General features: G+C 49.2%; 1 protein-coding gene across 1 annotated transcript in view; it reads left to right on the top strand.

The window, feature by feature from the left end:
- DHX38 (DEAH-box helicase 38) overlaps positions 1-26755 on the top strand; it is a 1077951-nt gene that overhangs the window by 940410 nt on the left and 110786 nt on the right. Inside the window, exon 24 of the mRNA XM_078670369.1 lies at positions 23489-23614. Coding sequence (XP_078526495.1) covers positions 23489-23614 — 126 coding nt within the window. The remainder of the gene's footprint in view (positions 1-23488; positions 23615-26755) is intronic.

The raw sequence follows: 26755 nt of genomic DNA, 5'->3' as shown, positions 1-26755 counted from the left end.
GAGGTATGTCATCTGTTGGTGTCTTCCTCCCCGGAGACTGGGCGCCGTATTGTTGCTATTTCACCGGCATATTCTAGGGAGGGCTCTTTGCCGTCCCCACGGTCTAAATCCTCGAACCCTTCTTTCTGTGGCTCACGGCTGGCCTTTCCACTAGCCTCTCCGCCTTCCCCTGGAGCCCCTCAGGTTCCCCACTCTTCTCTGGATCCCCCACTATTCCGGGGCTGGCCGCTTCCTCCTGCAGCTGCCCTTGGGGACGGACAGTCTACAGCCGTCGCCCACGGAGGAATTGCTTTCTCCTCCACGGGGCCCTACTGAGGCCAGTGTCGCCTTTGTTCGGGCTATTTCCACAGCTGCTATTCTGAGGATGGCCGAACCTGTCACTCCATTTCCTACAGACAACCTTTTGGAAGTTCTCCACCAGGGCTCTGGTGGACAGGAATTGTTCCTTACTTTTGAAGGGTCACTCCATAATTCTCTCATGGGAGCGCCCTGCCACATGCGATCCTGTGCCTCAGGCACTCCTGCATCGCCAACGTCCTGCTCCGCATGACCCAGTCTGTCTTTCCTTCCATTCTTATACTCAAGGCGCTCTTCTGCGGAATGCTTTTCCGTGCTTGTCAGTGGTGTTGTTTCCTCCGTCTCGATGATTAGATTCATGGGGGCGTAATGTCTTTGCTGCTTATTCCCGTGCCGCCTTACGGGCGCTTAACACTTTGTGTGTGTTGACCAGGGCTACTTCCAGCCTGTGGGACTCTTGTGGAGTCCCTTCTTTGTCATGTCTCCCATAAGGGTGCCCTTGCTGATCTGCGGGGCCATGTATTGGATGGTAGGGAGTTGGCCGCGTTTATTCTTCATGCGGCGTTGGATGTTGCCGATGCTCTCGGCCGTGCTATGGCCACTTCTGTGGCTCTCCGTCGCCATGCTTGGCTATGTGATGCTGTTTTTCCTGAAAATATTAGGGAACGTCTGGTTGACCTACCCTTTGACGTGTCCTCCTGTTTAACAATCATGCAGACTCTGCCATTCAGCGTCTTCTTGTGAGGCTCCGTCCTCCTCCTCAGTAGGCGGGTTCGTTGATCCTCCGGGACTTGGTGGGAGGTGTTATCACACTTGCTACCGGTATTGCTGTTTGGGGTGGCTGTTACACTTTCTGTGTGGTTTGCTGTGCCCTCGGGGTCTCTTGGTTGGCCCTTCTCTTCAGTTGGCTGCTGGTTCTGCTCCTTTTTTGGCAAGGATGTACTTTTTGGCTGTTTTCTAAGCCTTCTGTGGTTCTGCTGCAGGTTTATAGTTTTGTTCTCTGATACGGAATTTTCTTCCATAAGAGTGGTTCCCATACTTGTCGCTGTATGCCGCTGGTGCGGTTTCTGGGCCATCTATGGTGTTGTGCTGCGGTGTTTTTTGCCCTTTGTCTACCGTTCGGCCTGGTCCTCTGTCTGGTGTTCCACAGGAATTAATTTCCTATGTTGATGACTTGGTTCGTCCTACTTGTTCCTCTTAACTTCCGGCTGGTCGTTCGGGATTTTTTCTGGCCTCGCCCTTGTTGAAGACCATTGTGGTCTGGGCGTTCAGTTTCATGGCACTTGTCTGCGTCCCGCCTGGCCGATTTGGTCTGGACGCTTAGTTTCGTGGATGCTTGTCGGCGTCCAGCTGCGTCCGCCTGCTCTTCTGGTCTACGGCTAGGGGTCTTGGCGTGGGACCAGGCGCCCCTGCTTCTTGCTTGGCGGGAGCCTTGTGAGACTGTTTTTCTTCTCTCGCCTGTCTTACTGCTGAAGTGCTGTTCTGTCTGGCCTATTGACTTCCAGCTGTGATGGATTCGGCTGCCATCTTCACTAGGTGTGTTTCCAGTAGAGGGCTCTTGTCTTTGTTTCTACCCCTTCTTCTTGGAGTCTGTGGGTTGCTCTTCTTCCTCAGCGTAGCCAGTACCTCTGGGGCTTTTGGTGGAGGTCCCCTGGTACAGTGACTGGCTGGCCACCTTGCGTATTGCCCTTGCTTTCTCCTGCTTGGTGAGGGCTTGGCTGCCTCTTTTGTCGTTATAACACATCCCTTGTGGAGCCGGTGTTGTTCCGCGATGCTGGGGTTCTCTCCTGCTTGGGGGGGTGGGGGACCGGGGTTTTTTCCCCTGTCCCTGTGACTCATCCCCTGTCGGGGAGGGCTGGGCTATTTTCGCTGTCCCTATTACTTGTCCCCTGTTGGGGTCTTATGTTCGTCCGAGCTAGAGAGGTCCTCTAGCAGACCCTCCTTCCCCTTTGGTATGGCTAGGGTATCTATTCTACGTTAAGGAATCTGCGGCTAGTAGTCTCTATCAGATGTACGAGTTACTTACCTTTGATAACGATGTATCTTGTAGAGACGATCCTAGCCGCAGATTCCTTCATCACTCACCCTTCCTCCCCATTCTGTGAAAGACCTTTCTTGGTCTTCGGCACTCGCCTACCTCCGGGTGGTTGTCCTCTGCAAGTGCCTTTTCTTACTTCCTGCCATGGGGGATGCTCGTCTTGTTGTTGCTCTGTTCCTTCCTTTCTGTTGAATGGTTGGTGGTTTCATGGGCACTTCGGCACCCCTGCACCCTGGTCTCCAGTATGGGGTTGCTTGGGTTCTTTTTTCTTTTCATTGCTTACACTTCTGACTCCTTTGCTGTCCTTGGGGTCGAGATCCCTGGCTGGGTCTTGGCCCTTAACCCCTTTCCAGGAGATTTTCTCCCTGCTCGTGTTGGCTGGGGATGAATGGTTGTTACTCTTTTGTTCTGGCTCTGGTACCCTTCTCGGATCTGGACGGTGGTTACAGACTTCTTTGTCTACTGTGCATCTTTTCACATATTTTCTGCCCTGGAGAGGTTGTTGTATTTATTTGCAGACTTGCTGTGCAGGAGCTGTACTCTATTCTTTCTTTCCAAGTCTTTTGGTACTATAGTGTCTGGCACTGTTCTGGATGCTACTGTTATTATTATTATTATTATTATTATTATTATTATTATGCGTTCTTATATAGCGCTCGATTACCCGTAGGCATCTCGGAGCTTGCCTTGGGAACCCGTCCTGGCTTTTTCCCTGTGAGATACCCGTACTGGGCATCCCCAAGGTGGAAGCCAGGCATCCCGCCGCGGGGGGGGGGGCGTAGTTTCCTCACCATTCATTGTTTCCCTTTCTGTTGGCTGGCTTTTTCGCACACTGTTCCAGTATTCTCACAGTTTTTGTTTGTGATGGCTCTGCGTTGTGGCGCGGAAAAAGTTCTCCAAAGAAAACTGACGTAGGCGCGCCGGGGTGGGACTTTTGTATCCTCGCTGACGTCACGTACGCGGACGACGTCAGGGCGGAGTTAAATGGTTCTGTCCCGAACTCCCCCCCCCCAACCCCCCCCCCCCCCCCCCCCCGGCGCGCTGGGATGCTGTGACCAAAAGTTTGCCGGATCCAGTCTGACGCCTGGGGATAATTCTACATTAAGGAATCTGCGACTAGAATCATCTGTACCAGATACATCGTTATCGAAGGTAAGTAACTCGTATGTTAGTATCATTCAATTTAGATACCAAAGCAACACAACCCAAACAAAAATGAAAATTACTTCATCCATGTCAGAAACAATCAGAATATTTATTTTAGTTTCTAAAGCTGTCTAAATAAACAGTGACATATAGTTCAGTGAAATAGGTGCTCAGTGACTATGTGATGTGAATGCATTATGTACAGGTGTAGATAAAATATTTACAAACGAACACACTAAATTGACAATTAAGGGAAAAATGGTTGAGAAGAAAAGATCAGAACAAATTAAATCAATGTCTCCGGTAGAAGGCCAAAGTGCTCATCATTCTTAACCATGATGTGAGAAGTTGGCCTGATATATGATGCTCACTAGTTCTAGTGATCACCTTGTATCAGTCCAAACAACCCTTATGGTGATTGGTTGTAAGTCAACCTTATAGACCAGCTATCCTAATGGTAGCATGGACAAAGCAGTCTTAGGTTAAACTCTTTTGGCATGTGAAGCCAGCTGTTTTACCACATATAACCCCTTGAATACCAGATGAAAGGACACCACACAGGTTGGTATGAAAATAAACAATATATTTATTAATAACAAACACCTCTGAACTCTTTGAGGTCAGAGGGCTAAGCACATGACAATCTCTTAGGAAAAATACGATAAGTTGCACAAAATTACAATTGTGCCCTAGGGGCACGACATACCATATACTAAGTAAATGGTATAAGGAAATCGATAGAAGGAATGGAGCTGTCTAGAGGCTTGTAGGATTGCTGGGGCTACACTATCTTAACCTTAGGTAAGTAACAGGAGGCCCACGGTACGCGTGTGCAGAGTGTGAACTCACACGCGAGATGCAGAACAAAGTCAATGGACAGTACAGTTTACGAAAAAGGTAAGTACGGACAGTCTTTACTATCTAGGACTAAAACGACTGGGAATCTGGACACTAGGAGAGTTAATCTACCCTTGAGCACCGAAATGCTCTTGTTACCTCACCCACGGGCTGCGGGTGCATAGGTGTCAAAGTGTGTCGGGTTTCCGCGTCGAAGTCTATGGAGCCTTGAAGAAAGATGCTGCAGGCGACCAGGTGGAAGATGTCCGGTGCGATCCAAGGGTGGATCGAGGAAGAAGAGGACCTGAAAGCAGAGGGGACAGTGTTCAAAGTCACTAGCCAGTGACCGGTGTGGAACCAGAAAGGAACCAGGTGCTGTCGTCGCGATCAGGTGAAGAGTGGACGCTTGTCTCTGCAGCCATGTGGTCCAGGAGGTGTCTTCGACGACCAGGATGGAGGCACGAGCTGTCCCACGCAGGCTCTCGCTGTCGGCGGTGTCTGATCCGGATTTGGAGTCAAAAGGCCTTGGCAAAGGCAACCCACGCGGTGAGTGGAAACGGCGTCTGGTGCGGACCAGGAGGGTCCGGGGTACTTCTCTTTTGGAAGGAAGCAAGGGCCAGTCTGGAGCAACCAGACCAGCACTGAAGATTTAAAGGATCGTCGTCTAGGAGGCCACTAGCCAGCCGGCAAGTGACCAGACAACGCGTCGAGCAGCAATCAAGCAAAAGGGCCTCACGCAGATCTCGTGGATGCTGGAGGGCTGGTTTTTGGTGCAGGAGCTGCTCGGGCTGGGGCTTTTCAATCCCCAAAGCACTTTCTCGAGGATGCCTCCGAAGTCGTGCTGGAAGCGAAGTGCAGTTTCTGTAGTAGGGGATCTCTGTGTATAGTCATAATCTAGTGAATAGTCCCGCCCATGTGCGAGGACCCCAGCAATCAAAAATAATCTCTTAAGTTGTCAAAAAATTGCAGAACTGCAAAGACACTTAAGAGAAAATTTAAAGACAAATTTTGCAGCCTATATCCACAGGCTACACTGTCCAGTACTTCATCTAGAAAATTCCACCAAAAATCCACAAACAGCAAAGCCTGTCCAGATTTCCCTTGCTTTTACTGCAAAACCCCTCAAAAATGATAGAGAGGAAGGCATGGACAGACAAGCCCCATAGGCTGCCATTATGTGGCTTAAATAGGATACTGTGCCTTTAAGAGAACCTTCCAGAACTTTCTCCCAGTATCCCAGAATGCATAGCAGGTCCAACTTACTTTCAGTTCTTTTTTCCGGCTCCTGCTTACAGGACCCTGTGCATTGAGCTCTCCCTTTTTCAAGGGTTTATTGGATTTGTTACACTTTTTGGATTTAAAAGTGTTCTCATTTGATTCTTGGTGTTTCCTTTTCACTTCTGTGTGTTTGTTCAGGCTTTTAGGGATCTAAAATGCCTGCTTTATTCGACAAGTGCCCAGCATGTGGAAGGAAGAAGGCCAAGACTGATCCACACGACGTCTGCATTATTTGCCTTCCTGATGAACATGTCCCTGAAGGTTGTGACATCTGCCAGGCCTTTTCTACAAGGACCCTGAGGGAAAGGCAGAAGATTAGGCTCCAAGGCCTGGAAGAAAGGCGACTGCAGGCTGCAGGTGGGTCTGGGCAGACTGGGAAGGTTCCCTCTGCCCCTGCTGAGGCCTCTGGGGGGCTCCCCAGAGGCAGGAAGACCAGCAAAAGGTCCCGGTCTCCGTCGACGTCGATAGCATCGACGACGACGTCGAGAGGGATGACGACGGTGTGTTCCCCTTCTCCCCGGGGCTCCGGGTCGAGACAGCGTGGAAGATCGACGTCGAGAGGCCTGGCCAGGCCGCTGTCGAAGTCACCGCCGACGTCGTCGACGTCGAGGCATCGCCGTCGACGAAGACACCGGCGCTCGCCGTCGAAGCCACACCGCCGGTCGCCGTCGACCAGTTCGACGTCGAGGGGCTCCTCGGCGTCGAGGACCGGGAGGAAACGGTCATCGAGGAGAAAGGGTCGACGCTCGCCGTCGAGGTCTGACCGCTCGTCGTCGAGGGGGCGACGATCGGCGTCGAGGAAGAAACACTCCACGTCGAGGAGACGGCGTTCGACGCCAGAGACGAGGGATCGCCGTTCCACGCCTGAAAAACGACGCTCGACGTCGAGCAGGAAGAGATCAGCGTCACCAAGGTTCTCAACCTCCTCTAAGAGGCGCAGGAGGGATTCTGGCGCCAAAAGTCACGCTGGATCTGGTGAAGGACATAGGAGGCGTCGCTCATGCTCTGGAGGGTCTGGATCACCGGCCCCTCCCTCGAAGAAGTCATCGGGCACGGTGTACTCCGGTGGTATATACACCGCCAAGGCCTATGACCCCTCCTCCTCTACCGAAGGAGGCTCCTCCGGCTAAGCTGCCACTTCCCTCCCTGCCTCTGCCGTCTCCTGCGGGGCAGCCTCCACCGCCGGTCCCTCCTCATAGGCCACCGAGGTCGGTGTCACTGCCTCTGCTTCCGACACCTCCTAAGGGTACGCCTACCCCGAAGCCCCAGGATGAGCCACGGAAGACGCCTCCACGGAAACCGGTCGAGCGCCCACGTGCTGGGAGGTCGCGCTCCCGCTCCAGGAGAAGGGAACGTTCGCGTCACAGATCTTCCACACGATCTAGACGGCGCCACAGGAGACACAGGTCTCGTTCACGGACCAGGTCGTCTGGGACCAGGGACTACTCCCCGACCTTGTCAGATTCGCCGGACACGAGGGTCTCACCGGTCGACGATCTGGTGTCCTTCCAGGACGTGCTGTTAAGGGGTGTGGCGAAATTGGGCATTACTTTGCCGGTACCCACTCCAAAGACTTCGGTCATCTTCGAGACGCTCCATCAGAAGCATTTGTCTCGGCCGTTACTGCCGCTGGTGCCGGGCCTGGATAAACCGGCCCTGGATCTTTTCCTCACTCCAGCGGTGACTAAGGCGGCACCTTCCAGACTGCAGAAGAAGTACCGGGCTCCGGACTCGGACCCGGCCTTTCTAAGGCTGGAGCCCCCTCCAGACTCTGTGATTGTGACGGCGGCGCGCAAACAGCATGCCACCACGCCTTCCTCCACAGTTCCGCCAGATAAGGAATCTAGGTGGTTGGATTCATCTGGGAGAAGAGTTTGTGGGACCTCGGCGACCTCAATGAAGGCAGCTAGTGCCACTGCCTTGTTGGGTCGGTATGACCGAGCCCTCTGGGAATCCCTTCAACAATTTGTGGAGCTCCTTCCGCGGGACAAGCGGGAAGACTTCCAGGAGGTGCTTAACGAAGGAATGTTGGTGGCGAATCAAGTCATCAGCGCTGCAGCCGACTCTTCTCTTCTGGCGGCGCATGGTTTCTGCCACGGAATAAACCAGCGACGACATGCATGGCTCCGTCTTACGTCTCTGAAACCGGACGCTCAGCAGAGGGTTGCCAATCTGCCATTCTCTGGCGACACCCTGTTCGGGAAGCACGCTGATGACGAAATGGCCCGCATGAAGGCGGAAGCTGAAACGCTCACAGCGGTGGGTTTGGAGAAGCCCAAGGAGACCAAGAAGACGTACCGTCCGTTCCAACGCCGGTTCGGTGGTCAAGGCAGAGGGCGTGGCCAGTCTTCTGGACAACAGCAGCAACAACAACAGCAGCAGTTCAGAAGACCATTCCAGAAGCGCCAGAGGGGCAGAGGCGGCCATCAGTCGGCACCAGCAACTAAGGGCCAGGCCGGGTCTAGGCCCTGAGCACTTACTTCCCCGAAAACTGTTACCCGCTCCGGTGGGGGGAAGCATTCAATCTTTTCTGGCAGAGTGGAGAAAAATTACTCAGGGCAAGTGGGTGCTGAATATTGTTTGCAATGGATACAGTCTTCGGTTCACCAGCCCTCCTCCATCGATCCCTCCGGTCGGCTCGCAGTATCCGCTGCGCGAGCTCCAGGCGGAGGCCGATATCCTGCTAAGGAAAAGGGCGATCGAAGTCGTACCTCTGTCTCAAAGGGGAAGAGGTCTGTACTCCCGGTTCTTTCTGGTTCGAAAAAAGGACAAGAACGAGTTCAGGCCCATTCTGGATTTGCGACAAGCAAACAAGTGGATTCGCAGAGAAAAGTTTCGCATGCTGTCGTTGCATCAGATTTATCCTCAGCTGCAACGGGGAGACTGGCTGTGTGCCATCGACCTCCAGGATGCTTACTTCCATGTGCCCATTGCACACAAACACAGGAAGTTCCTGCGGTTCCAAGTCGGCGCCAATCACTATCAATACACAGTACTGCCATTCGGACTGAAGTCTGCGCCGAGAACATTCTCAAAGTGCATGGCGGTGGCAGCAGCACACCTAAGGAAGAACAAGGTGTTTGTCTACCCGTACCTGGACGACTGGTTGATCAAGGCCTCTTCCTTCACGGAAGCGCAAGCACACTTCCAGAAGACGTGCGTTCTCTTGAACAAGCTGGGGTTGCACATCAACATGTCCAAGTCGGTTCCGACTCCAGTCCAGTGCATTCAGTACTTGGGAGCCTCCATCGATACACTGTCAGCAAGCGTGTCTCCTTCGGAGGAGTGACGATTATCACTGCTTCGGAAGGCTTGGGCTCTCATGACCGCTCCATCCATGACAGTGAGGACGGTGTCTTCTCTGCTGGGATCGATGGCCTCCTGTATCTTCCTGACGCCACATGCACGGCTGCACATGAGACCGTTGCAAGAGTGCTTGGAGGATCAATGGGATCAGAGGAGAGGATCTTGGGACGACAAGATACGTCTATCTCTGCATGCTCTTCAGTCTCTGAAGTGGTGGTGTTCAGCGGAGAATCTCCTCAGAGGGGTTCCCTTCCACACGGACATTCCCACTCAGGTTATCGTGACGGATGCTTCTCTCCAGGGCTGGGGAGCGCATTCCGGAGACCTTCAGATTCAGGGGACGTGGTCCCCGATGGAGTCCACGTACCACATCAATTTCCTGGAACTCAGAGCTGTTCACTTGGCACTGAAGGCCTTTCACCCGTCCTTCCAGACCGACTCTCTACTTGTGCAAACGGGCAATACGACCACGATGTATTACCTCAACAAGCAGGGAGGATCGAGGTCACGCACCCTGTCGCAGGAGGCGCAGGCGATCTGGCGCTGGCTTCTGGCTCGAGGACTGACGATAACGGCTACCCATCTGCCAGGTGTGCAGAATGTTCAGGCAGACTCACTGAGCAGACTGATTCAGGAAAACCACGAATGGGTCATAAACGACGAAGTACTAGGAGAAGTCTTCGCAAGGTGGGGGACTCCAGGCGTAGATCTGTTCGCCACCGCCGAAAACAGCAAATGCCGAGGCTTCGCCTCCAGGTACTACCAGCCGGGGACGCTGGGAAACGCGTTATGGATCGACTGGTCGAACAGCTTTCTGTACGCTTTTCCACCCATTCCCCTGATTCCGACGGTTCTCATCGAGCTGTCCCAGTCCAGGGCGCGGATGATACTGATTGCCCCGGAATGGCCCAGACAGTGGTGGTTCACGGACCTGCTTCACCGGTCTCTCCTTCCTCACATTCGGCTGCCGTGCAGGCCGGACCTTCTCACGAAGTTCGGGGGGCTGATGTTGCACCCCAACCTCTCGTCTTTGAGTTTGGCAGCATGGCTCCTGAGTTAGTACAATATGGTCATCTAAATCTTCCTGCGGAGTGTATGGACATACTGAAGGAGTCTAAGAGACCTTCCACTAGGACTTCCTATGCTTACAAGTGGAAGAGATTTTGTATCTGGTGCAAGTCTAAGAACTATGATCCGACGACTTGTAAGGAAGATGTCATCCTTCCTTATCTTCTACAGTTGGCGCAGTCTGGCCTTAATGTCCATTCTATTAAGGTTCATCTTGCTGCTTTGACTGCCTATAGGAAATGCCCTTCGCAGACTTCCTTCTTCCAGATCCCTGTGATCAAAGATTTCTTGGAAGGCTTGAAGAAAGTGTTCCCTCCTGTCAGGCTCCCTTCGCCTTCATGGGAATTGAATGTGGTGCTGTCCAGGTTGATGAAGGAGCCTTTTGAGCCTATTCATAAGGCTTCGTTACAGCACCTGTCCTGGAAGGCGGTGTTCCTCGTGGCCATTACATCGGCCCGCAGGGTGAGTGAAATTCAGGCGTTGTGTTGCCAAGAACCTTATACTGTATTTCATGCTGCTAAGGTTGTTATGCGTACTCACCCTAAATTTCTTCCCAAGGTTATTTCTGATTTTCATGTCAACCAGACCATAACTTTGCCTACGTTTTTTCAGAATCCTTCATCTCCAGCGGAAAGGTCGTTACATTCCCTGGATGTTAGGAGGGTCTTGAAATTTTATCTGGATAAGACCAAAGATATTCGTAGGTCTGACCAATTGTTTATCAATTATGGATCTGTCAGGACGGGTCTTGCGACCTCTAAGCAGTCTATCTCTAGGTGGATTGTTTTCTGCATACAGTTATGTTACCAAAAAGCTAATAAGACCTTAGGAGGTAAGCCCAAGGCTCATTCCACCAGGGGCAAAGCTGCCATGACAGCTTTGCTCCGTAATGTTCCGATTGCAGAAATCTGCAAGGCGGCCACTTGGAAGTCGGTTCATACCTTTGCTAAGCATTACTGCCTGGACACTGATGCCAGGGCTGACGCTCAGGTTGGGCAGGCTTCGCTGCGGAATCTGTTCGCACAATAGTGGCGTTAATTCTCTGTTCTCCACTGCCGCTTTGGTGTGGGGATGGGCTTGCCATTCTATTCATTAGATTATGACTATACACAGAGATCCCCTACTACAGAAGGAGTAGTTTCTGTCCTGTAACTCCAGTTCTGTAGTAGGGGTATCTCTGTTATAGTCATAAGCGCCCTCCCGCCTCCCCGGTGGAGAGAGAGATGTTCCTTTAAGGAATGCGACAGGTCTGGCGTGTTACGCCTTCAAAAAGAACTGAAAGTAAGTTGGACCTGCTATGCATTCTGGGATACTGGGAGAAAGTTCTGGAAGGTTCTCTTGAAGGCACAGTATCCTATTTAAGCCACATAATGGCAGCCTATGGGGCTTGTCTGTCCATGCCTTCCTCTCTATCATTTTTGAGGGGTTTTGCAGTAAAAGCAAGGGAAATCTGGACAGGCTTTGCTGTTTGTGGATTTTTGGTGGAATTTTCTAGATGAAGTACTGGACAGTGTAGCCTGTGGATTTAGGCTGCATTATTTGTCTTTAAATTTTCTCTTAAGTTTTTTTGCAGTTCTGCAATTTTTTGACAATTTAAGAGATTATTTTTGATTGCCGGGGTCCTCGCACATGGGCGGGACTATTCACTAGATTATGACTATAACAGAGATACCCCTACTACAGAACTGGAGTTACAGGACAGAAACTACTCCTTCTTCAAGATGGCCGGTCCCACGTGTCTCGTCGCACCCACGGATCTCAGCTGTGCTGCAGATGTAGGTTGAAGTCGGAGAGGTCTGGAAGTCCGGATCTCGTCGGGCTCTGAAGTCTGGTTCCGGCAGAAAGGACGACAAAGTGAACCGCTAGGACGCTTGATGGTGCCTGCTTGTGCAGGGTGGACACTCCTTGCCCACAAGGGAGATTTCTTCAGTCTTCTGTGTAGAAAGTCGAAGTCCAGAGTTTCTTCTTGTAGAGTTTCAGTTCAGGATTAATCTAATTTGGAATGGGACCAGCTCCTACCTTTATTCTCCTAAAGGGGGCTGCACTACTGACTAGGTCCCTCCCCTGGGTGGGACCAGGAAGGGGGGTGGCTACACCCCCTATCCTTTGTCCGGCTTCGCGCCAGAGCTGGGGCAGGGATGCCCCAGCAACTGGTTTGAACCGGTGTATGCACAGGGCACCTTGTGTGCCCCAGGCATGTCTCATTCCTTTCAGGCCTGTCCTACCTAATGCACAAAATTCTGTCTGGGGTGGTGCTAGCACCTCCCAAGGCAGGAAACCCTTTGTCCAGGCCTCCCTCGCTGGAAGGACTCCCAGCAGCAGGAGGTCAGACTTGTGTCTGTGGTGGCAGCATCCATTTTGTTATGCTGAGGCTTCGTTTAACTTTAACCGGGGTTCACAGTTACATACATGTCGTGTCCCTCTAAAAGGGTGGAATGTTACCCCCGTCGCCAGAATTGGCGAGGGGGTAGTATTCCAATTCGTATGACCCCTTACTCTGCATGTTTTGATAATGCTATACCAAAGTTAGCATTCAACCGCGAGGATTATAATGCACTTAAGAGTATATGGTATAGCGTTATCATGGAACAGCTATTAGGACTTGGTTCCGCAAGCTGCAGACAGGCTCAGCTCATGCTAGAGCACCAGCTCACATAATTCCAAGCACTCTGCCTTCAGGATTGATAAGGCCTGCCATAGGAGTGACTGATAGGAATATATGTGTCCATGTTAGGGTTAGATATAGGTATACTATATCTATAGCAAAGGGTGATTACACCACCTTGCCCCAGCTGTCTTACCAGCCAGTTGTGTCTGTTTAGATGGCCAGCCAGGGGTGGCATAATACATGCCTCAGCCCCTGGTAGGCCCTGGGTACACCTATGCCCTGGGTACCTAAGGTACACTGTACAGGGACTGATAAGGTGGCCCAGTACCAATTGATAAATGCACCTAAAGTACATGGATGTCAATTTAGAGAGAGAACAGCTAGGCTGTGGTCTGATTAGCAGGCCCACAGCCAGGGAAAGTCGTAAACCAGTGAAGCAAAAAGCAAAAATCTGGGGTGACCATAGGATTGCAGACCCTACTCTCCTACACATGAGACTTGATGTGGCTGAGCCAACATATAACGCCGACATTTCGACCCTTACAACAGCCTAATTCAATGCTGTCATAGCGGGTCTTCTTCAAGGCTAGGGGGTAGTTGTAGACAGCCTAAAAATAAATGGAGTATGTCAGGTTGTGTGTGCCAGCACTAAAGTGTGAGATGGACAAATGGCAGCACCGTAAAGGTGAATAACTCACCCAAATTAAGGTATGGAATCCCTCCGGGGAACATCTTCCAGTCGAGGATGGCGGGTGCCTAAAGGGAATGGGGGAGGATTAATCTACCCAGTCAAAGTAAATATTCATCTCTTAGAGCCATTACAAGAATTACAGTCTTACCTGATGAGAATCAGGGACCCACGTTGTTCAAGTCGTGATTGAGGCAAAATCAATGTGGTCTTTTACAGTCGATTCAGGTAACCTCCTCCAATTGAGGCTAAAATAAATGGCGAAGACTCATGAACCTATTAATTGGAATAGTCCATCAGATCAGAGCTTAGTGTGAGATAAAAACACGGTCTTACCTGATAAAAATCTTGGACCGACGTCCTGACAAGCGTGATTTGTAAGTCCTTGCTCAAGCGTTCTTTTTCAGCCAAGGGGACAAGGAATTATCCCCCTTGAAAGGCGTTCAATTCCTGTAATTAAAACTGCGTAGTGTCAAGTGGTTAAGTCCTGATGCGAGCGGCGCTCTGATGCAGTTGCGGTGCTCTGGGATTGTCTAAAGGGGCCCACTCCTCTCATAGAACGTCCTCCGGTAGCGGCAGTCTTGAGTGAGATTGCCGTTTCCCGGGTTATTTAAGGCTCTTGTTAGCGTGGTCCAACGTACTCAGAGCACATGTACGTTCTGGTGCCGCCGCTAAGTGCCGTTCAGGCTGTGACGTTTAACCGGGGAGCCAGCGAGCAGTGCCTCCTGGTTAATTATAGAAAGACATCTGCTTGTGTTACTATGTTTCCGCGAAAGTCAACCTTTCGCCTCCCATTAAAAAGTGATCAGTTAATTCAGTATGGGGGCATCATGGTGCTCGTTTTGCAATGATGAAGGGATACAAATATCACACACATTGCGGCCAATACTTTATTATAAAGACATATTTCATATATGGCATCAGGTTGCCCGTATTGCAATGATGAAAAGGATACAAATACCACATATATTGCCACCAAAGTAATCAGTCATTATGAATTTAAGCATCACTGTATGGACAAAACCATATTTCAAAAGAAAGTTCAAGTAGAGCTAGAGCATTACTGTATACTAAAAGCATATTTTCAAATATCACATGTGTAGTGTTGTTGAGTAAGCATCAACATACCTGACCACGTAGAGGGCGTGTGATCATATGTTAAGCAGTAAACTCATGGTGGTTAAAACATGCATGAAAAACATTGTGTGAGCAGTTATGATAAATGCGGTTGAAAGTCACGCTTGTGGAAATTACGTCCTTAATGGGCCAGCCCAAAAGAACTGAGGTCAGCTGAGAGACTTAAGGCCTTAACATACCAACTGTCCCACTTGTCTAAATGATTCTTCCTGCTCTTTCAGCCCATTTTCTACAGTATTCAGAACAAGCGTCCATCTACATTCTTTCAGGTTTAAGGAATTGGCAACAGAACCATCCCTCGGGTTTGGTTGTTTCTCATCCAAGGGATACTCATCAATAGTCCTAACCTATGAATAATCCCCGCCTATGTGCGGGATCCCGGAGCATATAGAAAATACATATACATTTATATGTGTATATATATGTGAAAACATATATTTGCAGCCTAAAACATTTCCCAACTGGCAAAATTGCCGCAAAATTACATAAATTAGCATACACACAGTAGTACTCTCCCAACCCCTAAGGAAGAAAGAGAGCAGTAAACATTTGCATACAACAATGCTTTATTGCCATAGGAAAAAACTGTAATTGCAGGCATTTGCCAGTAGGCTGCAGTAGAGTATAAAGCAACAAAGAACACGGACACCTTGCCTTTAAGGCATTAGAGTAGGGGTACCATGCCTTTAAGACCTGAAGGCAACCCCCTGCCCCCATGGTGCACCACAGGTGGCAGTTGGGTTAGTTCTTTTTTCCTGCTCCTTCTGTGAGGATCCTGGAGCTGGAGCTCTTCAGTTTTTAACTGAAATTGTGATTTTGACAGATTTTTCTCAGAAAATTCGACTTTTTCTGGCTTATTAAGGCTTCTAAATTGGTTTTTTGTGGTAACCCACAAGAATTTCCTGTCAGAATGCCTGCTTTGTTCCAGAAATGTCCTTCTTGTGACAAGAAGATGGCTCTAGCTGACCCACACTCCGTGTGTATTGTGTGCCTTCCATCTGCACACAACCCTGACCAGTGCCACCACTGTCAAAAAAATTCTAGACAAAAGTCACTAGGTGGGTGCTCCTGCAGTTCCCACCATTCGACGTCAAGGCGACACCAGGAAAGGTTGCCGTCGACACGACGTAGAAGAAGGTCATCATCATCGACACGACGTCGAGGGTCGTCGGCGACACGACGTCATGAAGGCTCTCCATCTGACCGACATCGAGGAAGGTCGAGGTTCGCAGTCGAGCCCCTCACGGCGTGGGCGTTCGACGTCGAGAGCATCAAGACCCTGTTTGACGCCATTGGTCACACAGACGTCTTCGACATCGAGACTTTTGCCGTCGAGGGATCAGGTGATGGTCGTGGTGGAGTCCCCTGGTTCCAGGTCTTCAGGAGACAAATCATCATCTCCCGGATTGAATATCGTGGAGATCTCCCCGGAACCTTCCCCCAGACATCGTCCTCAAGGGGCTGTCTCTGGCGGTCATAGTAGTCCGGACTCGGATTACTCCCGCACATACTCTCCTTCTACTGCAAGAACCCCGGCCAGACCGTCTAGGTCTCCTCGGAGGCCCCGGGTTTCGCCCAGACCAAGATCTCCGGCCAGATCACGTTCTCCAGTGCGGCCAAGAGCACCTATCAGGCCAAGACCTTCTCCTAGACCGAGATCAGACATTGCTCTAGGTCCAGGGACCGTCACAGCAGGCATCGTGACAGGCCCCATAAGAGGCGGCGCACAAGATCTTCCTCATGGTCATCTTCCACTAGGTCGTCTTTCAGAGATTACACTCCGACCTTCTCCTCAACGCCTCCTTCACGAGTCTCTCCAATTGATGACATTGCGACTTTCTCAGATGTTCTGGGCAGGGGAGCAAAAAAGCTCAATATTACGCTGCATACCCCAGTGGTACCCACTTCTGTGATTTTTGATACCCTTCATCATCGCACAGCGCCCAGACCTCTGCTGCCCCTGGTTTCCGGCCTCCTAGAACCGGCTATGGCTACTTTCCTCACACCGGCGGTGGTGGGATCTGTTCCATCTCGGATAGCCAAGAAGTACAAGGCCCCGGCGGAGGATCCCTTGTTCCTCAGATCTGATCCTCCTGCAGACTCTATAATTGTGGTGGCTGCTATGAAGTCCCATTCGGGCACTACCTTCTCCTCGGTACCACCAGAAAAAGACAGCAAACTCATGGACTCGTTTGGCAGAAAGGTATACAACACCTCTTCATATATGAAGGTAGCTAGTGCCTCTGCCTTACTTGGAAGTTACGATACAAAAGGGGATGATGGACGAAGCGTTTGAACAAATCAAACACTCACCCCCAGTCAACTGATCTGGGTTTAATCCATCACCATTCTTTAGTCCACTCAGCCACCCCAGTTCAGACATGGCTATATGCAAATCAGTCTGACCCTGTGCCTCATGGGAACATTCCAGCCCGAACTGATTTGCATATAGCCATGTCTGAACTGGGGTGGCAGAGTGGGCTAAAGAACGGTGATGGGTTAAACCCAGATCTTTGGACTGGGTGTGAGTGTTTGATTGATTCAGATGCTCCGTCCATCACCACCCCCTTTTGTACCGCTTACTTGGAAGGTACGACAGGTCCCTCTGGGACTCCCTGACGCGCTTTACAGAAAAGCTTCCTAAGGAAGATCGACAAGACTTTGTTGAAATTATACAGGAAGGAGGGCTCGTAGCCAATTAGGTCATCAGCGCCGCAGTAGATGCCTCTGACCTTGCGGCCTATGGCTACTCACATGGAATTTGCTCCCGTCGTTCGGCCTGGCTCCGCCTGACAGGACTCAAGCCAGATGCCCAGAAAAAGATATTGAACCTCCCCTTCAATGGTACTTCTCTTTTCGGGACAGATGCTGACGACGAAATGTCCAAAATGAAAGAAGAAATGGACACTGTCAAAGCTGTGGGCTTAGAAAAGCGCAAGGAATTCAAGAAGCGCTTTCGCCGGGGAGACAGGAGGCCTTTTCAGCAGAGGGTTCAAACCCCTCAGTGGACATCCCAGTCTCAGCAGAAAACGCAGTTCCAGCAGCGACGTCCTGGCAGAGGCAGAGGCAACAATAACAAACAGCAGTCTGCCTCCAAGCAGCCTCCCAAGCCCTGAGCCGTTGCTTCCTCCACGACTGTTCGCCACTCCAGTGGGAGGGAGTGTTTCTCATCATCTGGCAGAGTGGAGATCCATAACAAAGGACAGATGGGTGCTGAATATATTGCAGCATGGTTACTTGCTGAGGTTCAAATCTCCCCCTCCGCAAGTCCTCCTTCAGGCAAAGCGCCTTCCCTGATTCCACAGTCAACTGCTGCAAGACGAAGTCTCCGTCCCCCTCAAAAAGATGGCCATAGAGGAGGTTCCGCCCATGCAAAGAAACCAAGGAGTCTACTCCCGGTATTTTTTGGTTCAAAAAAGACGAACAGTCAAAGAATACAGGCCCATTCTGGATCTACGGCTGCTGAACAAATTCATCCAAAAAGAAAAGTTCTGCATGCTCACCCTGCACCAGATCTTCCCGCATCTCCATCAGGGAGACTGGATGTGTGCCAATGACCTGCAGGATGCTTACTTCCACATACCAGTGTCAGTAAAGCACTGAACATTTCTAAGGTTTCAGATCAGACGCCATCACTACCAGTATCGAGTGTTTGGCCTGAAATCTGCACCTCGGGCATTCTCCAAGTGCATGACGGTAGTGGCTGCTTTTCTTCGCAAAAGAAAGATCTTCGTCTATCCATATCTAGACGATTGGCTGTTGAAAAGCTCCACTCCGACTCTGCTTCAGAATCATCTGTCGTTCTGCCTCAAAATGATGGACTCGTTGGGTCTTCAGGTCAATCTAAAGAAGTCCGTACTCAATCCTTCCCAATGGATTCACTACCTGGGCGCTTCCCAGGACTCGGTACAGGCAAGCGTGTGTCCTTCAGGGGGGAGGTTGTCATCTATGCTCCTGAAGGGTCGCCATCTACTGGACACTCACGCCTCCACAGCCAGACAAGTGTCCTCTCTCCTGGGGTCGATGGCCTCGTGCATCTACATTGTGCCCAATACTCGCCTTTACATGAGGCCTCTGCAGCAAGCCCTCGAGGACCAATGGTCTCAGAGATCGGGTCACTGGGAAGACCGGTCTTGCTTCCTCAAGAAGCCAGGGACTCAATAAGATGGTGGTTGAAACGGACCAATCTCCTCCGGGGGGTTTCATTCCATCATCCTCCTCCATCTCAGTCACTTGTCACGGATGCCTCCCTTCAAGGCTGGGGTGCTCACATGGACCAGCTCCAAGTTCAAGGCCTCTGGTCCGAAGTAGAGCAAGGCTACCATATCAACTTCCTGGGGCTTCGAGCAGTTCATCTGGCTCTCAAGTCTCTTTACCCTTCTCTGCGCACCAACTACCTCCAGATTCAGACGGACAACACGACAACTACGTTCTATCTGAACAAGCAGGGAGGCACGAGGTCAAGAGTCTTGTGTCTGGAAGCACAAGCTATCTGGCACTGGCTCCTGGCAAGGGGCCTTTCCATCGTGGCAGTTCATCTACCAGGACTTCAAAACGTCCAAGCAGACTGCCAAAGCAGAGTCTTCGTAGAAGCGCACGATTGGGTGCTCACCGAGGAAGTTGCGCAGGAGGTTTTTCTGCGCTGGGGCGTACCGGACATAGACCTGTTCGCAGACGCGGCCAATGCAAAATGCCCCGTCTTCGCGTCCAGGTTCCCCCAACAGGGATCACTGGGGAACGGACTTTTGATCAGCTGGTCGCAGACATTTCTCTACGCCTTTCTTCCCCTGCCTCTGATCCCGGCGATGATCCAGAAATTCTACAGGACCAACACCAGTATGATCCTGATAGCGCCCGAGTGGCCACGCCAGTGGTGGTACCCCGATCTTCTACAGCTGTCGGAGATCCCGCACCGGCGACTTCCTTGCCGTCAAGACTTGTTATCCAAGGACCAGGGGAAGGTGTTTCACCCCAACCTCCCCTCCCTTCGCTTGACGGCATGGCTCCTGAGGTCATCCAGTATGGACACCTAGACCTCCCAGCAGACTGTCCGAACATTCTTAAAGAAGCAAAACGACCCTCCACTAGGAAGTCATATGTTTTCAAGTGGAAGAGGTTTTTCCTATGGTGTCATGAACATTCTCTCGACCCGGTACATGGCAAAGAGCAGGTGATTCTGCCTTATCTGTTGCATTTAGCGAGATCAGGCCTAAAATATCCCTCCATCAGGGTTCATTTAGCTGCCATCACAGCATATAGGAAGTCACCTTCTCAAACATCTTTCTTCCTTATGCCTGTAGATAAAGATTTCTTAGAAGGGCTTAAGAAAGTCTTCCCACTGGTGAGGTCCCCCACCCCTCCCTGGTAACTTAATATCGTCCTGACTAAACTGATGAGTGCTCCGTTCGAGCCTATACATAAGGCTTCTTTGCAGCATTTGTCCTGGAAAGCTGCTTTTTTAGTGGCGATTACCTCTGCCCGTAGGGTCAGCGAAATCCAGGCCTTGTGTTGTAAGGAACCTTACACACTTTTTCATGCCAACAGGGTGGTCCTAAGGACGCACCCGGGTTTTCTGCCTAAGGTTCTCTCAGATTTTCATATTAACCAGACTATTACCGTACCTACCTTTTTTCCTCAACCTTCTACTCCCCCGGAGAGGTCATTACACTCTCTAGATCTCCGGAGGGTCCTGAAGTTCTACTTGGCTAAAACCCTTCCATTTAGAAAGTCTGACCGTCTTTTTGTTAATTATGGGAGCACTAATACTGGCCTGTCAGCCTCAAAACGGTCCATTTCTCGCTGGATTGTCTCCTGTATAGCTTTAGCTTACCAACTAGCTAACAAGACCTTACAGAGTAAACCACACGCACATTCTACTAGAGGGAAAGCTTCAACTACAGCTCTCCTCCGTAATGTTCCTATTTCTGAAATTTGTAAAGCGGCAACTTGGCGGTTTGTGCATACCTTTACCCGCCATTATTGCCTGGACTCAGATACTCAGGCTGATGCCCGAGTAGGGCAGGCCTCTTTAAGGAACTTATTTGCATAAGATGTATTTGCAATGTGTAACTTACTCAGTCTTTGATAGATTGTTTCCTGCTCGTCCGCGAGACTTTGGGTTTGAGCTTGCTAATCTATTCATAGATTATGACTATTGATGAGTATCTCCTGGATGAGAAGGATTAGTTACTTACCTGTAATCCTAGTTCTCATCCAGGGGTAAACTCATCAAAGTCATAAGCTCCCGCCCACCTCCCTGGACGAGCATGTTCATAAAGTTATGAATGTTTACTGTGGATCTACTCAGGTGTTATGCACCTCCAAAAAGAACTGACCCAACTGCCACCTGTGGTGCACCATGGGAGCAGGGGGTCGCCTTCAGGTCTTAAAGGCACGGTACCCCTACTCTAATGCCTTAAAGGCAAGGTGTCCGTTTTCTTTGTTGCTTTATACTCTACTGCAGCCTACTGGCAAATGCCTGCAATTACAGGTTTTTCCTATGGCAATAAAGCATTGCTGTATGCAAATGTTTACTGCTCTCTCTTTCTTCCTTAGGGGTTGGGAGAGTACTACTTTGTGTATGCTAATTTATGTAATTTTGCGGCAATTTTGCCAGTTGGGAAATGTTTTAGGCTGCAAATATATGTTTTCACATATATATAGATATATATTTATATGTATTTTCTATATGCTCCGGGATCCCGCACATAGGCGGGGATTATTCATAGCTTATGACTTTGATGAGTATACCCCTGGATGAGAACTAGGATTTCAGGTAAGTAACTAATCCATCTTTTCTATCACCCACCACCTGAGACTATATCTGGTTGATGACCCATCTTGTTAAAGTGCTCAACCAATGGGGCACCCTGCACCTTACTCTGCTCATATGTTGGAGCACCCTAGTTTTCACCTTCTGCGTGGTCTGATCCACATATAGTTTATCACAGGGGCATTGGATTGAATATATAACATTTGTACTGTTACAGTTTGTGTGTAGTGGGAGATTGTAAGTCCTGTTCTGATAGGTAAAGGAAGTGCCTTCCAGTGTTTGGAGGCAAGCTTTGCAGCTGCCACATCTATGGTGGCCAGTCAAGGGTCGTAGATTGAGTTGACTCCTGATGTCTGGTGGTTTGGGTGGATTTAAGTACGCCTTGACCACAAAGTCTTTGATGTTCCTCCCTCTCTTGAAAGCAAAGATGGGTGCGTCCGTTGTGCCCAATTCATTCGCGACCAAGTTCTAATACTTCTTGATTTAGTTGCTTCTAGGGTAAAGGTGGTCACGCACACAACGTTCTCTTGCGCTGTTGTCTTTGGTTTCACTTGTAGCAAGGAATCGCGGGGCAATACCATGCCCGCTTCTTGCCCCTTTTGAGTAGTTCCTGGTCCTGCCACTGAAGAGCGTGCTTCTTTTGCAGTGGTCATGTGGAGGGTGGCTGAAGTTCTCGACCTCCAGCTTCTCACCGAAGCGGTCAAAACCAATGACTTGACTGAAGAGGTAAAAAACAATGATTTAACTGAAGTTCTCCATCCGAGGCAAACTACTGCAGATTACCCAATTACCCTTTAACAAGACCCTCATTGATACCCTTTTAGGGACCTGGGATAAAATTTGCTATGGCCCCCTATAAACCCCCCAATTGCACTGCGCCACTGACCTGCCCTGGGCAACCCAGTATTTTTGTCTCAGCACCCCTCTCCTGAGAGCTTAGTGGTGCAGACATCGACTAGCCGGACTAATCTGAACACTTTCCCAACTACTACCTCCGATAGGGAGTACAAAAGAATAGAAACTTTTGGGAAGAGTGCATTTTCCTTCACCAGTTTGGCCCTCAGGTCTATCAATGTCAATTGCCTGCTGGGCAGCTTTCCTCACGCTCTTTGGGATTCGGTGGCTCAAATCCTTCCAGGTATCTCGGGTGACCTCCCACCTGTCCTAACCCAAGCTATACAGAAAGGTCATGATACGGCCAAGTTCAGAATTTGTTGTGGCTTGAATATCACCAATTCCATCAGGCGAACCATTGGCACTACGTCTGCATTCACATTTATGCCTGGTTGCAGTTAACAGGTTTTTCAAGCGATGTCCAATCGTCCCTCGTGGATATGCCTATTGGAAGGACTAACCTGTTTGGTAATAAGGCACATTCCGCTCTGGATCAGTTCAAAGAGAGCAGGGCCACAGCACCTTCACTTGGCTTGTCTGCCCCGCTACGCCAGCTGCGTCAATCCTGCTGGTCCTTTTGCGGTTTCAGTAGAGATACTGCATACTGGTAGCTGGTTCAGCCTCTGGAAGGTTCCCAGCCGTTTCGCAGCCCCAGCTGCACCAACCCTGCAGGCAAGGTCACCAACTCACTTAGCCCACCAGAAAGAGTATTAACGAAGGTAAGTAACTTCTACATTGAGTCAGTTGTCCTCGTCCTTACACATTCAAATGCATGCACCCCTCCACACATATCCTCCCTTGCCTTGTAGTGTGCACAACGTCTCTAGTCACATGGCAATGAGAATTTTTGCCAGTGTGGCACATAATCATTGTGGTTATTTCCCTGCCCCAGACAGGTCCTTGTAATTCTGGGGGCGAGGAGATGGGAATTATGAGTTGTTGGGGAATAACCTGCAGAAATCAGCCCTACCGTTCCGCTTATCAGTGGTGTTCCTGTGGACCTCATAATTACGATGGGTCTGGTAACTCCAATTACCTGGTCCATTGGAATTTGACAAGCCACTCTTAAGGAGTCCTTATGTGCCTTATTTTTCCTTGCAGGTGAAACTCCTTTGGCTCTTTGTAACTGTTGGGGCACTAGCTGTTTATTGTGCAGCTTTCTCAAGACCCTGTTGCAGGCTAGCCTTTCCTTGAGTTTCACTTTATTCATGGTTTTGATACGCATGAGCAGTTTGTTCTGATTCAGGTGTTTCTGTTTGTACTCAAGCTCGAGTTTTCACATCTCTGGATGGGAAACGACCTGTGGACTGTAGCCTGTAAACAGAGGTAGAGAAAGGTGTTATAGTTGCACGCTGTGTGCACACGATTCATTTATATGTTTAAACACCTTATTTATCACCCATTTCTTTCTTTTCTCAGGGAATCGGAGAATATGTAAATATCCGCACTGGCATGCCTTGTCACTTGCATCCTACAAGCTCGTTGTTTGGCATGGGCTACACCCCAGACTACATCGTGTACCATGAACTGGTTATGACTACTAAGGTAAGCAAATCTTGAGTCCCAGTGCTTAGATTGATAACCCTTCATGTCTACTATGGCGGCAATACCCCCACAGTGTAACTAGGGAGCTAGTTTTGCTTCTGCAGACTGAACACTTATAATCTGATGATGTTGGCACTTGGTGAACCCTAAGAGGTGAGATAGCTGTATTTTTGACCTGCATGTAGATGTGTAATACTAGAGAGATTGCAACCTGCCATCTGATTACTCCACATGTAATATTTGTATATCTTGATGGAGACCTCTTGTCAAAGAATGGGTCTAGGACGGGTTATCTGACTTGGGCAGTAGTACAGCTCTTGGAGATGTTTGTCTGCCTATACTTTCGGGGACTGTGGCATAGGCTTGTTTACACTGTTGTATGCCTATTGGCTATGCCCTACTCTCTGTACTTTTGTTAATGGCCCACTGTATGTACTCTCAAAGAAGACTGGTGACTATGCCGGGCTTTGTAGACTCATGAGGACTGTAGTTCTTTTAAAGGTCCTTGCTAAAACCTTGCTATTTGTACTCCTGACAGCAGATCACCATACCTTGCTATCTAAGTATTCCCCAGGGTAGACTCCATATTGGTTTGTCTATACTCTTGTGGGACAGTGGCAACATCTTGCTACCTGTTCTCATCACAGGTGTTTTCTGTACAACTCACATATGGTGGCTGTGTCGTGCTGTCTGAACTCTTGGAAGCTAGTGAATGTGCCATGCTGCCTGCTGCCCCCAAAACGGTGTCTAAGCTCTGCTGTCTGTCATTCTGAAGGCTGGTGGGTGTGCTCCGCTCTCTGTGTACCAGGTTATCATTAGAGCCTTATTGCCAGGTAAGGGCACAGGCAACATGTCACCTACTCTAGGTCACCAACAATCAATACACTGGTCCTGTCTCTTCTGAGATGTATTCCCCATTGCCTAAGCTTTGCAGATTCGTACTGTTGCCTTCACCCACCCTTTAGAGCGGCTGGATATGTCTTGTTGCTTTTGTTGCTGTATTACTTCATGCTCATGGCTGTGCCACTACAGATGTAGACTGTTTTAGCTGGGGTTTCCACTTTTGGCCTGTTTTGATTAGTGGTATACTATGGCTGTAATTGTCTGTAATCGTGAGGGTTTTTGTATTCTGTTGTGGTGGCTTGGAATGTGCCAGTTGAGTGATGATGGAAATTCCTTGGCTAACATACTTTGCATCTTAGGTTTTTGGTTAAGCTGTGGATAATAATCAGCTGCCAAATCTCTTGATGCTAGTACATAGGCGTAGACTGTCTTTGTTATCAGCACTCCAAGATTACGTAAGCTGTAATCATTAGTCTGCACTCCTTGAACGTGTTTCTTTTCCTTATCTGGATCTGTTTTTATAGCAGGGACCTTAAGACTGTGCCCTGGAATGTGAATGTTAATCCAAGGATTTTGTTGTTTCAAATTCGTTGACGTCCTGTATGTGTGTTTGGTTGGTAATGAATAGGCATGTATTCTTCCACTGTGTCCAGTAGGTGTCCTAATGTGGTTTGGGTTCAGGCTGTGATGCATCTAGATGTGCAGTCTCTACATTTGGCGGTCTGTATTGGATCTTTTGTACACCTCATGCAGATTGAATAGAATGTAAACTGTAGATCACTTATCTTTCTTATTTATTTTACATTGAATAGTTTATGGCTGAAGCCCTGCCCATTAGGGATTTCAGCAAGTCCTCTTCCTCTATTGGTCTGTTATTTTATCATTCACATTTTTCTTCGGCCCACTGCAGCATGGGGCAGCCCACATCATCTATTGGCTAACATCACTCTGAGTGACTGCATTCTTTCCTCCTTTCAGAAGGAGTACATCCTCGCACAAAATAGTTCCCTTGAGTCCCCTGGACTGCTAGGGCAATGTTTGCTTTTAGAGACCCAGAACAATTTTTGCTTTTAACCACTTTTTCTTTTTTGGGATAAACAAGGACCTGGTGGATTCCCCAACAACAAAATTTGTGAAAACCATAATAAAAAAACTTGCAGTGCATCACCTGCCTTTACCCTAGTGACTGTGAGTTTTGCAGCATAGTTTCACATGCTACTCATATTCCTACCATCTAGTGGTTGAGTCACAAGTTCTTTGTTTTTTCTTGAAAACATTCTGTGGCAAAGGTGACTATCCACCATAGGGGTGTCTATGATGAAACTCCTTGAGACACAGTTCTACTCATGAGGGGTGCCGCATTCAAATCTGTTTTTCTGCCATGCCTGCCTGATTTCAGTGTTCAGAGTGGAGAACCTTTGGTGTAAAGCTGGAAAAAAGTTTATTTTTTAATGTACTGACAAATTCACAGATGACACCTAGGGGGACCGAAGACCTACTACTAGAGCATGTTATACAGCTAAATAGAATGATAATGTTACTGCTCGAGATATTGGTCCTTTAACAGTAACTGTTCAACATATTGCCTGCTACTTCTTATACTTGACTTGATAAAATATAGTCTATCATGCACTCCTGTGAAGTTGTATTTAAATGCAATTTGTGTATATCCTCGAAATAGAGAACATCTATTTTTCATGTCTCTGCCTTTCATTGAAGGCAGAGATATGAATTGAATGGATCTCCATGTAGTTCTTACCAGGCTGAAGGGAGCATCATTTGAGCCCCTGCACCGTCCTCTGCAATTCTTTACTTGGCGCTGTCACATCCTTACGTAGAGTTAGTGAACTTCAAGCTCTGTCAGCGGAAGAGTCATTCATCCAAGTTCAACAGGACAGACTTCTGCTGATACACACCCTTGATTCTTTTCAAAGGTTATCTCCCTTTTCCATGTTAGTCAGTCAATTTAATTGTGACCTTTTTTTACCCCCTGAAAGCCATATGCCCTCGCTGAAAAGTCTTTATTCACTTAAGCTATGTGAAGGACTATCATGTTTCTTGTTCATTGTATTCGTGCTGTCAGACAAACTAAGCAGTTGCTTGTTGTCTTGCGGCACCTTGGAAATCCTTCTCCTTACTTGTACTGGCCTTATGGATTGTGAAGAGGATTCAACTATGTGATGCTAGAGCTAAACGCACGTTGCCTGTTACCTGTGGCCACATTTCACTCATAAGGAGTCACATTGTCTTTGCTTACTTAGGCAACATACAATTATCTGTAGAGCTGCTGCTTGTTCT

Source organism: Lissotriton helveticus, chromosome 12 (assembly GCF_964261635.1).
Source record: "Lissotriton helveticus chromosome 12, aLisHel1.1, whole genome shotgun sequence".
NCBI lineage: Eukaryota > Metazoa > Chordata > Amphibia > Caudata > Salamandridae > Lissotriton > Lissotriton helveticus.
Note: the sequence above shows the minus strand (reverse complement) of the source record. Positions and strands in the feature narration are given on the sequence as shown.